Source organism: Tiliqua scincoides, chromosome 1 (assembly GCF_035046505.1).
Source record: "Tiliqua scincoides isolate rTilSci1 chromosome 1, rTilSci1.hap2, whole genome shotgun sequence".
In the NCBI taxonomy this organism is placed as follows: Eukaryota; Metazoa; Chordata; class Lepidosauria; order Squamata; family Scincidae; genus Tiliqua; species Tiliqua scincoides.
In genome coordinates, this window is record NC_089821.1 from 295,933,978 (window position 1) to 295,947,462 (window position 13,485).

At 43.3% G+C, this 13,485-nt stretch overlaps 1 protein-coding gene across 2 annotated transcripts in view; it reads right to left on the reverse strand.

Moving 5' to 3' along the window:
- The window catches only part of CLMN (calmin), an 83,844-nt gene that overhangs the window by 24,890 nt on the left and 45,469 nt on the right, over positions 1-13,485 (reverse strand). Inside the window, exons 2-5 of one of the 2 annotated variants that reach the window (XM_066628644.1) lie at positions 11,400-11,461; positions 11,126-11,221; positions 7,658-7,741; positions 1,342-1,434 (exon numbers count right to left, since the gene is read on the reverse strand). In XM_066628644.1, the coding sequence (XP_066484741.1) occupies positions 1,342-1,434; positions 7,658-7,741; positions 11,126-11,221; positions 11,400-11,461 (335 nt within the window). The remainder of the gene's footprint in view (positions 1-1,341; positions 1,435-7,657; positions 7,742-11,125; positions 11,222-11,399; positions 11,462-13,485) is intronic. The other variant, XM_066628653.1, reaches the window with a different exon arrangement.

Here is a 13,485-nt window from a genome sequence, read left to right on the forward strand (position 1 = left end):
ACCACTAGCCAGTGCTGCTGGAGCGCCAGTCAGCCTTCCACGCAGCACTGAGGCTCAGCACCAACTGGTGCTGGCCCAGCGCTGGTGTTCCCTCCTCCCCAGGTGCCATGAACGTGCCTTATGGCACGTTTGAGACACCTGGCGCCAGTGCAGGAGCTCAGTGCTGGCACTGAGGATGTGTAGGACTGGGACCTTAACCCTTTACCTTCACTGCGGCCCCCATCCAGTTCAGGTCCTCCACAGCTGCTATGTGCAACAGAAAGAAAGCTCCCAATGAATCCAATTGGAAAAGAAAACAAATTAGTTCCTCTACTGAAATGGCCTACAGATGACAGTGTCCTGCCTTAAATTCTGAATCTGATAGGGCAGAATTCAGACAGAACTCAAATTTTGTAGAAAGTTAGTTGCTTGCAGTCATGTGGTGAGTCACAACACAGATTCTGAGAAGTGCATGCTTAGCACTTATGTTGTATGTTTATAAAACCATTTAAATAGCAACTGTGAAGACATCCAATCTGGATTAGACCACTGGAGGGAAGTTCCCTGTTAACCAATATTTGCAAACCCTGATTTCAAATCCTAGCTGGAAACCCTGATTAGTATTAACAATGGTTAAAATTGGTACAGTTATAACTGTTAACCATGGTTAAGGCCATCTAGAGAAGGTTTGGAAAAATTTATACAAGAGAGAAAGAAGAAAAGAAAGCTGATGGAAAAGAGTGCTCTATAATACTTACTGCTCCCAGTCTTTTATCTACAGTTAAAATATTGGGAAAGTTACTGGCACTCTGAAATGAAACCAATGAACTTGACGCTAACCATTCTAATCTTCAAGTTTTTTAGAGTTTGCTGAATGCCTGTTAATTTCAGTCTTGGTATATGAAAGCGACACACATCCAACAGTTCTTTAAAGCCTAATTGTTAGGGCTTTTAGGTTTTAGTTCCATGTTGTTAAAATGTACAAAGCAACTTTCCTACGTTTTCAGCACAAAAATGAAAAATAAGATCTTCTGATCCTGGTCTTGGATAGAAGCCAATTTTTGCTCAGGTCAAGTTAGACTCAGGTAATTTGATGCAGAAGTCAATTTGCAGAGCAGAGGAGAAGACCACAATTGGGAGAGGGAAAGAAAGGTTTAACTGAAGTTCAGGAGTTTGATCCATTTCAATCTGCTCAGATTTTTCATACATTTACAGCATCAGTATTCTCAGATAAATAAAGAGCTATACACAAGAGGCGTAAGAGGAAATGGCTATTTAATTTCTGTCCTTCACATATCTGCATTATGTTGAAACTGAATGATTTAATGGAATAGCTAACCTGATTACCGCATCATTTTTTACCTGAAAAAACAGGATTATGTTCCATATCAGGCCCAGTACCATAGAAGAGTTTCCATCTGCTATTTCAGCGGCATCAATGCTAACCAGCTTTACCTACAGAAAAGCAAGTTGAAGGCTTAAATAGAGGCTTATATGAATAGACAGACATATTAAAAACATGCACTTTTAACTACACAACATGCAGTTGTCAAATCTGAAGATTATGCAGGTGGTTTCTGCACTGCCAGGTTAGGTTTTGGCTTGTATACAATATATTTAACCTACTTGTCTGCTTGTACCATGCATATTATGCTAGTTCACATGATATGGCTGTAATGTGGTGGCTCACTGTAGACAGAACAATGTTCTTTATGGCACCACAAGTGTCTGTGGTGATGTGAAGGAAATGTCTATGGTGCTGTGAAAGAAGTCATCCTGGTGAGCCACTGCGTGTTAGGAGCCTTAGCTCAATGCCACAGAACAGGCTTTGCATGCAGAAGACCCCAAGTTTGATTGCTGGCATCTCCAGGTAGGACTGGAAAAAAACCCGAGTATGAAATCCTGCAGAACCACTATTGAGTGTAATACTGAGTTAGACAGGTTCAGTAGAAGGTAGCTTCCTCTGCTCCACACGAATGACAGCTGTCACATGGATTGATGTAAAGTAACTTTTGCTCAGTGGCTGGGCCTGGAAGCAATGGATGTTCCAGAGCAGACAGACCCCGTGAGCAACATTAGAATCCTCTTGACTTGAACAGCTGTTTTCAGACTGTGTTTCCAGGGAACCCTGGGAAGCTTCTGAGGTACTGATCACAGTGAGATCAGTAATGGAAGACAAGCTTTCCAGAAAGGAAGCTTGCCTACCCACAATCTGATTTCTCCTACAATGTGCAGCCACAAAACAGCACTGAAGATGTCTTGCTGTGTTCATGCAAGATGTCAGCAAGTGCCTCATATGAAATCAGTATGCATGTTAACACATGTTCCCAGGATTCTCTACAGTGTTCTGGGGCCTTATGACAAATCAGTGTGGGCAGGATTAACTGAAAGTTTAAGAGCAACTGCATTAGATCACAACACACGGCCTTTGAATATTTCTCAAGACCACTTTTCTCATATTCCATTATTAGTTTACTAGTATTTACAGAACGGTACTCTTCTTGAGTAATAAATCTCACAAGTCCTTTTCAACCCTTTCCTCCATGTGTAGACTAAACAGATGAAGGGAGGAAAGGGATCTCCCTGTTGGCCCACCCCTTGCAGCAGCAAAGTCATTTCACACAATCAGGAATCCTGGGCAAGTAGGGTTCCAATCACACAGCACACCTATGTTCAGACATCTGCATGCGCACAGGTGTCCCTCAGATGCACAGATGCCCAAAGGCAAGACTAGCAAATGCAGCCCTGTCCCGTACACATTCAGTGGGGATGTGTGGGGGGAGAACACCTGCACATGGTTTTATTTACCTATTTTATTTGTACCCTGCTTTTCTCCCAAGCAGGCACCCAACTGAGAGCTATAGTTGAACTCCCTTGTAGATGAGTGTGTTCTACATTCAGTGCCTTACTCAGCACTAGCATTCAAATTAGGTGCTATGCTATATGTACCACTGCCACCAAAGCCTGCATTTACATGTCTTAACTCCTCATTTTCCCTCTCTAATTTACTGTACCTCCTGCTGCCACAATGTTTCATTATTCTGCAACCTAGGATTTTAATCTGAGCTGCAAAGAAACTTCAGCACAGCGTCCTTGCTTGCTTCCCACCCATCAGGACATTCCCCTGCCTCCAAGTCCCCTCTCTCTGACTCTTCACTTTTGTGTTGTTTTTGTTTCAGCAGATTCAGCAGATGTTCCTTGGCATGCCAGATGCAAAGAGCATTGGGAATTGTAATTTTTCCAACACCACTGACATGGGTCAGTAGCACTGAAAAACTACAATTCCAGAGCTCCTCACTTCTGGCACATAGCTATCACAACGTGCGGGCATCAAGAAGAATAAGGCCAGAGTGGTGTCACTTAATTCTGCTTTTGCTGCCACTGAAGCTACAAAAATGAGAAGTAGGGGGAAGGCACTTGGGAGTGATGATTACAGGAGAATTTGGGGGGGGTTGTGCGGGGTCATGGGAGGGATGTAGGCTGCAATCCTATCCACACTTTCCTGGGAGTAAGACTCATTGAACTCAATGACACTTGCTTCTGAGTAGACATACATAGGATTGGGCTGTGAATAAGAATCTCTTGCGCTTCCAATAGACACCATCAGGGGTATGACAGAGCACAAAACAGAGCTGGAATTCTTTTGGAAGAAAAAAAAACAAAACTGTTTTCCAAACGGGAGGGGATAATTTTATAAGAACAATTCTGAACATGAATGGAAGTTTGCCTGTCACTGGTTTCAACCCCTTTCTTGCATGGTTCTCACTGCAACCACAGAAAGTTGATCATTGCTGGTCTTACACTGAAGATGAGGAATCAATGCTGAAAAACTGTGGCTTCCTACAAGGCCACGCAGAAACAAGAACTGAACCCAGATCTCAAGCTCCAAGCAAAACATCTCTTCCCCCCCATGTGCATTCTCCAAACAGATTAGACTTGGGAAATAAAAGGTGCCTACAGATGGGAAAGTGATGGGGCCTTGTACAGTCCCTTTTAATAGTCATAGTTAGCAAATGCTACTTCTTTTGTCATTGCTGTGATGGAATAAGTTACACCTGCCAAACTTCTCCCTACTACACAGTTGTTAAAAGAGATGGGAGCTTCGTTAGAGTTAGGAATTGGCAACCCTGGTTGCAGTACTATATCTGATCAACTCTACTCAGTCCTTCCCAGTATCAACCACTTACAAGTATATTATGGTGGACCCCCTCAGAAGGGGTTGGACATCGAGACCAAAGCCATCCATCTGCCTTAAAAGGTTCAGTGTGCTCAAAGAAAGCTCCACCTAGCTTACCTTGCCCTAAGCTAATGCAAGTGACTGTGACATACTAGGGCCCTTAGCAACGGGATAAGTGTGTGTATATGAAGTGTGATGTCAATAACATATGCAGACTTAGGGCCCAATCCTATCCAATTTTCCAGTGCTTGCGTAGCCATGCCAATGGGACGTGCGCTACATCCTGGGGAGGGGAGGCAGTCACAGAGGCCTCTTCAAGGCAGGGGAACACGTGTCCCCTTACCATGAGATAGCTTTGCAGCTGCACTGGTGCTAGAAAGTTGGATAGGATTGGGCCTTAATTCAGCAAATCAGCAGAATGGTTGAGCAAGCCAGCATGTCATAGGCTCCTCCTTCAATGAAGTTGTGATATGGTGGGGGTGGTGGCTTGGGGCTGCGGTGGGGGTGGGGCTGTGATATGGTAGGTAGAGGTGCGATTTTACGGTGACAATGAAATAAAAACACATAACACTGCATTCTGCACTTCTCATTTTTGTAAAACAACAACAAGAACCCTAAATCTGTGAAAAAATAAAGTGCATTTTCTAACACCTCTACACATTGGTCACTGTAGGCTGGTTAGGCTGGACTGGTGGGTGATGGGTAATCTGCTGACACTGTACCACCTATATCACCTACCTAGTACAAGTTTAAAGTGATTATTATTTATAATTAAAATGCAAATTTTGAATAAAACACACAACACCACTTTCTACATTTTTCATTTTTGTCAAAAAACAGAATCTGCTAAAAAACCAAAACATTGTTTTATACAGGTTCTGACCTCTTTGCCAATGTTTACATTTGAATGATTGGGCAAGGCCAGTGAAGGCTTCTCTCCAGCTCCAGAAAACAAGGTCTTAGAAGACCTAAGAACTGGGATACCAAACAAATCATTTCAGACATCCAGTCCAGCCCTAAGCATGGTAAGGAAGAGATTCAGGTCTTGGGGGGTAATAACAAGAGAACATGGGAGTTCATTTGTGTGGTCAATTGGTCTCTTGACCAATTAGAGAAATCTTAATAAATCATCAAGTGGATTTTAATAGATTAAGAGTTACTTTTTCGCCTAAAGAAATAAAATCACAAAATGTGTTTCATGTACAAACCTTGTTTCGTGCACAAACTTATTAAAAATATTGTATACAATTACCTTCAGGCTATGCGTATAAGGGGTATAAGAAACACAAATGAATTTGGTGTTTAGACTTGGGCCCCAGTCCCAAAATCTCTCACTTCGTATATGTATATGCAAGTATTCCAAAATACGAAAAATCCGATATCCAAAATGCTTCTGGTCCCGAACACTTCAGATAAGGGATGCCCAACTCTATTATACACACAGAACACACCTTTGAAATTCTTTCATCGAGAATGATGAGGCAGCTTAAGCCCAATCCTATCCAATTTTCTAGTGCAGATGCAGGAGCAATGCAACCTCAAGGTAGGGGAACAAACATTCCCTTACCTTGAGGAGGCTTCCATGATTGTGGGCCCAATCCTGAACAGTGTGCGCCGGTTTAATGCAGTAAGGCACGTTTGCGGGCCCTAGCACTGGGCGAGCACTGGTTCTAGCCCAGCAATGGCTGGCACTGGGCTACTGCTGGGTGGGCGCCAAAGCTCTGCTGCTCGGTGGTCGCACAGACCCCCAAGCAGTGGAGAAGTAAGTGGAGGCATGGGGGAGGCAGGGAGGAAGAGTTCCGGGGGGGGGAGGCGGGCGGAGGGAAGGCGGGGAGGAGGCATTATGAGCAAGGGGGAGACGGGGAGAGGGCAGGGAAGCTGTGTGCCGGGGAGGGAGCGGGGAAGGAGGGAGGCGAGACTGGTGGATCAAACCTCCACCAGATCCAGAGCCTCCGTGTCAGGCTCACCGCCTGACACAGAGGCTCTTGATTCTCTGCCGACCTTCTCGCTGGCAGTGAATCAAGTAGCTCCATTACGGGGCTACTATCTTTACCCGGGGGAAGGGGACAAAAGTATCCTTCTCCTGAGGAGCTGCTGGCGGCTGCCCAGAGTGCGCAGGATGCAATGGCAGCTATTTTTGGCTCCACTGCAGCCCCGGGCAGCTCAGGATTGGGCTGTGTATCCCCACAAAAGAATGCAGAGCACACCCCTTTGGTATAGCTGTATCGGTGCTAGAAAGCTGGATAGGATTGGGCCTTAAATCACTAAAAAAGGCTACAAAACCCACTTCTCACCTTGACTTTATTTGAAAATTTGGCCGATGCAGATCTACGAGATGCAGATACGAGATGCAGATCGTATGTGCCTAAACAAAAGCTTACTGAGATGTGAAACACTTTACAGATGATTTTTTTTTTTGCGATGGTGGTTTAACCTTTATGGTGGGGATAAGAAACCTGTGCTTTTTAATGTCATTGTGTGCTTTCCCATAAGACATGGCAACAGTGAGAGAAAATGCATTAGTGATTCACATTCCTTCATCCTCCCCACACACTTTTGAATCTTGCGTAAGACATATAACCACCACACTAAGAAATGCATTCTCTTCATGCAAGGGAGGACACACATCTCAATGTGGGAGACAGAAGTTTCTCACTGTTATCACATAAGAGCCAGAAGCAATGGCAGCAATGCTTCCACCTTGACCTATGAAGATCACACTGAATGCAACTGCTCTGTGGCACTGGAGAGCCACCCTAGAGAGCCAGGGTGGTGCAGTGGTTTGGGAGGTGGCCTTAGACCTGGAAGATCCAGGATTGAATCCCCCCTCAGCCCTGAAGCTTCCTGGGTGACCTTGGGCCAGTCACTTTCTCTCAGCCTCGCCTACCTCACAGGGTTGTTGTGAGGACAAAAGCAGGGGAGCAGCTGCGTACACCACCCTGAGCTCTTTGGTGGAAAGGCAGTATAAAAATGTGAATAATAATAATACTACACTGGGATTTTCATTTTTCCATACCTATGTGAAGTTCAGTCATGGAACTTGTGGAGTTACACAAGTCTAGATCTCTAGCTTGCAGTTTTGGAATGAAGATCAAATAAGCTACTGCTATAATTTAGCAGAAAAATATAGAACTCGTGATGCCAAGTAGATTTTTAAAATCAGATGACTCAGAGCAGTAACATTCAAATTAAGTGGAGTCAAGCTACTTAAAAATCACTGATTACAGGCATTTCTTGTTATTTCTTTTAATATTAACCTCTTGATCTTTTAATCCAGCAGAACGTTTTACATTGCAAAAGAGTAATCTTTGTTTTTAAGGAGTCGTTAGAAGATTTTCCTGCAAAACGTTTGTGGACTTTAGATCTGACTAGATATGATGTTAAGCAAAGCAAAGCACAACTCTGCCAGCTTGTGTATTCTTCACAAAGGCACAATGTTTTCTCTGCACAATGTACACTGGAAGAAGCAAAGAATAACCCTGCAACTTTCAAACGACTTACATTGCTGTCCTCCAAAAACTTCAGGGCTTTCGCTATATTGTTCAGTCGAAAGATACGGTGGGTTGAGGATTTGTACTCGTGCAGCTAAGGAAACAAGAAGTAGAGAGGCTTCAAAATGAGTGATCGGTCCAGGCAGTGGCCATGCAAGCAGCCCCTCCAGCTCCCCCTTGGAGTCATTCTGCCCAACCACTTACATGGCGCATTCAGGCACCTGCAAAACAAAGTGCTTGGCATCACCTCTAGCTATGCCACTGCATCCAGGAGTAAGTTTCAAAAATAAGATTTGACCAGTTGGAAGCAAGTCCTTTTATTTGCTTACAATTCAGTGAAAGGCTATCACCATTTACAAACTGTAGCAAGAAATGCACTCCCTTTATTTCCCGGTGAAGGATTTTTATGAAACTCTCATAGGAGCCATTATCACAGAGGAGGCATTCACTTGTAACTAAGAGAAAAGGAAGCAGGTCTTTTTTTTTTTTTTAAGATAGTGCCCCTCCCAGTAGCTTCTTTAAATACTTGCATTAAAAAATTATATATTAAATCTGCATGTGATCTGCATGTGTAAATCTAAAGTGTGATTTAGCAGCAGCACCTATTTAGTTGATTGAACATTTTAAAACTGATGGATCTGATCGAGTGTTTCTCAAACTGTGGACTGGGACCCACTAGGTGGGTCGCAAGCCAATTTCCGTTGGGTCGTGTAGCACTTAGTTCAGCCTTCATTGAAATTACAGAGATGAAAATACAACGTACAGAGCTGCTGGGCAGGGCAGGCTCCCAGTGGGAAAGAGGCATGGTGCTATGCAAAATGACAGCACAAGTGCACTATGTAATGGGATCTTTGGCTGAATGTGGCTTAGGTGTGAAGCCTAAATTGATGGTGTCACTTCCAGCCATGACATCACTTCCAGGTTAATGACATCACTTCAGGTGGGTCCCAAAAGACTGTCATTCTAAAACTTTGCTCAGTGCTAAAACCTTTGAAAACCACTGATCTGATCAATTAGGGCGCAATCCTAACCCCTTATGTCAGTTCTTTCCAGCACTGGCGTAACAGTGCCAATGGGACATGTGCTGCATCCTGCAGTTGAATGTCACTCACGGAGGCCTCCTCAAAGTAAGGGAATGTGTGTTCCCTTACCTCGGAGCTGCACTGCCCTTATATCAGTGCTGGAAAGCACTGACATAAAGGGTTAGGATTGAGCCCTAATTTTTGCAATACTTATTTCCTTGGAGGAGTCTTTGGACTGCCACTGTAAACATGGACATTATGTATGTAACACTTATCCTTACTCTTCAAGAAAAATAGTATTATCTTATGTTCATTGTCATCTATTAGCCTATCTAATACTTCTATATGAAACTTATTTTACATAGATTGGTCTTTGCAAAGGAAACAGTTGAGATCGTCTACCTCTAATAACTCACACGTACAGAACCAATATCTTGTTGGGAGTCTTAAGGCCCAGTTTAGACCACAGTTTGCTTTGGTTTCCAAACTGGGAAAGCATGATTTGAATCCTCCCTACAAACCAAAACTGCAAACTGTATTTTGATACTACTTTGTAGGGAGCATTTAAACCACAGTATCCTGGTTCAGCTGACATAGCAAATGGAGTTTTAACAAACAAGGAAGTCTTCTAGAAAGCCAGGTATCCAAGAAAGCACTCAAGCTTGTATTTGTTCACAGTGCCAAAAAAAAAAAAAAAAAGGTTTGTTGAAACCAGGCCTAAGGTTTCTGACTCATGAGAAATTGTGAAGACATCCTTTGAAAGGCAGTAAAAACCTTGTGCAGCCTATTAAAATTAAGACCATGCAGAAAATTTTAAAGTCATGAGTCCTTTTTATGTCAATAATTATGGAATGTTGGATCTGTTCCAAATCAATTAATACACAGAGGTCTTTAATTTATCTTCTAATAGAAGGATGAACACATGACTTGTCCATTCTCCTTGGAGTTTTGTGCTACCAGTTCACACATTTGCATAATACAACACTGCACTGAAAGTCATTTTCGTTGTTTTTTGGATCCATCATGCAGCAAGTTTCCCACTCTGTAATCAGTTATGTTTGCTAACTGTGGAATGGTAGAGGGAGGTAGACAGGAAACATGCCATATCATGGGAGTGGATGCCTTGCAAAATGGAGACACATCCTCCATAGCAAGTGAACATTTAAGTGCAAGTCAGCCAGAAATGTTAAAACAGAGCAGCCAAGTAAGAATCTCATCAATTTATGATGAAATTCCAAGCACAATTCTATCAGGTCAGATGCAACTAATGGCCCAATGCTATCTGGCAGATGTTACACTGCCATTAAGCTGGCATACTGCACTTTACAGCAGCTTCCAGCTTGGCTACTGCTGCAAATGGCAAAAGCTAGGTCCACACTCCGATGGGCTGGGGACGCCCGCCAGAGCAAGTAAGACCGTGCAGGAGATTGAATGTGGGTGGTGGGTGAGTGGAATGGGGAGGAGGATGGTTAGGGCCTGGGAAGGGGAAAGGTTTGGCACCAGCAGCACACACTGAATCCTAACCCTGGGTCTGATCTGCCTGCAATATAATCTCGGACTTGTGCCATCTATAGAGCTAATGTTCCTTTACCCAAGGAGGCCTCAGAGTAACAGGATCTGCTGTCAGGTGCTCTGTTGGAAGGAGGACCTATAGCTCAGTAGTAGAGCACAAGTTTTCAGAAGGTCCCAGGTTCAATTTCTGGAAAATTTCTGCCTGGAAAATATCTGCCTGAGAACCATTGTCTGTCAGAGTTGATAATACCAAGTTAGACAGACTCAATGGTTTGGTTTGGAATCAGTGGTGTAGTTAGAGGTGGTGCAAAGCACTAAGTTTTGCAGGGAGCCTCACCGCAGCATGCAAGCAGCCCCTCCCCTACAGAGCCATTCCAGGCAGGGGAAGCAAAACAGAAGTGTAAGCCTCTGGAATGGCTCCAAAGGGGAGGAGGAGGGACCATTTGCACGCTGTGGTGAGGCTCCCTGCAAAACTTGGTGCTTTGCACCCCCTCTAGCTATGCCACTGCTTTTTCAAGTGGGTGCTCCTTTTTTTAGCAGGGGGAGAGTAACTGGCCCACCTCACCCCAGCACTGTCTGTTCTAGTGGCTGTCTGCTGGCATCTTTTCCTTGGCATCTTTTTAGATTGTGAGCCCTTTTGGGACAGGGAACCATTTAGTTATTTGATTTTTCTCTGTAAACCGCTTTGTGAACTTTAGTTGAAAAGCGGTATATAAATACTGTTGTTGTTGTTGTTGTTGTTGCTGATAGAAATAGTAATAGTAATAGTAATAATAATATAAGGCAATGTTGTATGTAACCTATGCAATTTCTGTTAACTGTATGTTACTAGAAGTTTCAGGTTAATGCAGCCTGAGATAAGTTTCTGATGCGGGCCTTAATGGAAGAGGTTTTCCAGAGAGTTCCACAGCAGTGGTTATAAAAAAAAGAAAACATCCACATACCAAATTTTGTCCTGAGAGAACCTCCAATAAAGCCATCAAAATTTTGCCATCCTTAATATCAACCAGCAGATCTTTCACTTCCAGAGGGGGGCTACACTGTGATGAAAGAGAAGTACCCATTATAGTACACAGAAAAGAATCTTTGGCATTCTTTGGAGAGCATTATCTGGTAATAAAAGGCAAAAAACAAACCAATGCCCCACTTTTCATCTAAGGACCCATCTTGTTAATAGTCATAATTTTTTAAGAAGCCTGATTTGTGGAGCAGTCTTACCTTTTCCAAATGCAGATTCATCCACCGGGTAAAAGTCCTTTTCTGCACATTTTCCCTCTCCACTAGGAAGAAAAACAAGAAAACATTTCAATTTTTTTTAAGAGGGAAAGTGCATTTGAAAAAGGGAAAGCTCCTAAAAAGGAGAAAGGCTCTAGCTTTAGTTTCTGGCAGTGCCACAACTTAATACACATTTCCACAACCTGGCAATGAAACGAAACGAGAACTGCAGCAGAAACACCAAAGTGGGTAATGGTTTAAACATCTCTCTCTCTCTCCCTCTCTTTCGCATGCGCACACACACACACGGTGTACTTAGCTGCCCCAATACTGACAGCCACAAATATAATTTTTATATTGTTATTCATAAAAATTGCTATGGCAGTAGTTTACAACAACAAAGAATCCATAATAAAATAACTGAGTAACAAAAATCAACAAACACAATACTAGGCAGGAATCAATAATCAAATCTGGATTTGCAAAAGTCTGCTGAAATAAGAATGTTTTTTCAGAGTCTCAACAGGGAGGAGACTCTTTCAGCTCAAGCCTCTTTCAGAAGTGAATTCTGCAACAGTGAAGCTGCTATGGGGAAGGCCCTGCTTCTGGATAAAGTTCATTAGACTCCTGAAAAGATGGAATGTGGAGCAGGTCCGACGAGCTCTTTCAGGAAGAGATATAGGTGTGCCCCCATATCCATTGGGGATCACTTCCATGAACCACCCATAGATACATAAACCGTGGATATGGGGGCATCTCCCCCCCATGCGCCCAGTGCACCCCTGAGGCCCCTGCCTGTATTTCTTGAGATGACTATGTTCTATCTGGCCCCAATGAAGAGAAGCCCCACCTCCTATTGCCTGTGGACATTATATCCACATGCATTCCTGTACAGGTGAAGACTTCTTGGCAGAGTGTCCAGCTGAGCCACACCTCCACAGGTGTTGCACAGATGACACGGCGCCCCTAGGATTGGTTCATCCATGAGGCTGACTGAGGACTGATTGACTGACCTCAGACAGTTGACTGGTGGTGGATACCTATCTCCACCTGCATGCTCCTCTATTGCTCCTCCTCCCATTGCCTGCTTTAGAAAAAGACAGGACGGAGCAGAAAAAGAAGTGTAGAGAAGAGTGCTGAGCTAGAGTGTCCCTGATGGTGTTTTTCAAATGTCCCAGCTCAGTATTTTTCAGAATGTGGACCATGAGGTGGGTTGCAAGCCAATTTCAGGTGGGTCCCCATTCATTTAAATGTGCATTTTATTTTTAATAGACTACTGTGTATATGCTTTTAACAATGATAATCAATGGGGATTATTCCCAGGTAAGTGTGGTTAGGATTGTAGCCTTTGGGATGTTTGGGGAATTTTTTTAATAACAGATCAGCAACTGCTTGGGAGGGTTAGGAGGGTTCTTCATTATTTTAAATATTATTTTAACTTATACTTTTTGTAAACTTCTAATTTACTTAATTTGATTTGATTTTGTCATAAGGGGGTGCAAAAAATTTCCTGCCTGATGATGTCACGATCGGTCATGACATCAATACCAGGTTAATGACACCATTTCCAGTGGGTCCCAAAAGATTACCATTCTAAAAAGTGGGTCCCAGTTCTAAAAAAGTTTGAGAACCACTGCTCCAGCCTACTGCTCTCCTCTCCTTCACACTTCATCCTCCTTCTCCTTTTCCAATCCAGGAAGGGAAAGGAGGAGAGAATTGCATATCACGAGATAACAGGGACAGGTTTTGGCATGTCTGCTCAAGTGCCAGGGAGCTTTGGGCTGCCCCATGGCATCTCACACCTTCCCCATGATCACCGACCCTCTCCAGCAACAAATGCTGAACACCAGGAGATTCTCTCCTTAACTATCACCCAGGAACAATTTCACAATGGGATCCAGAAGTAAATCTATCCAGGAGGCAGCGGGGAGGAGGTAAAAATACCAGTCACCTGACACATTGTTGAACAAGTATAAAAGCACCTATTTTTCCAATGTGGTGAACAGTTTGTATTGTTTCAGAGTTTGTTCTAAACATTTGATGCCAATTAATTTTTGTTATGGCTTACAGCTGAAAACATTGCTTTAGT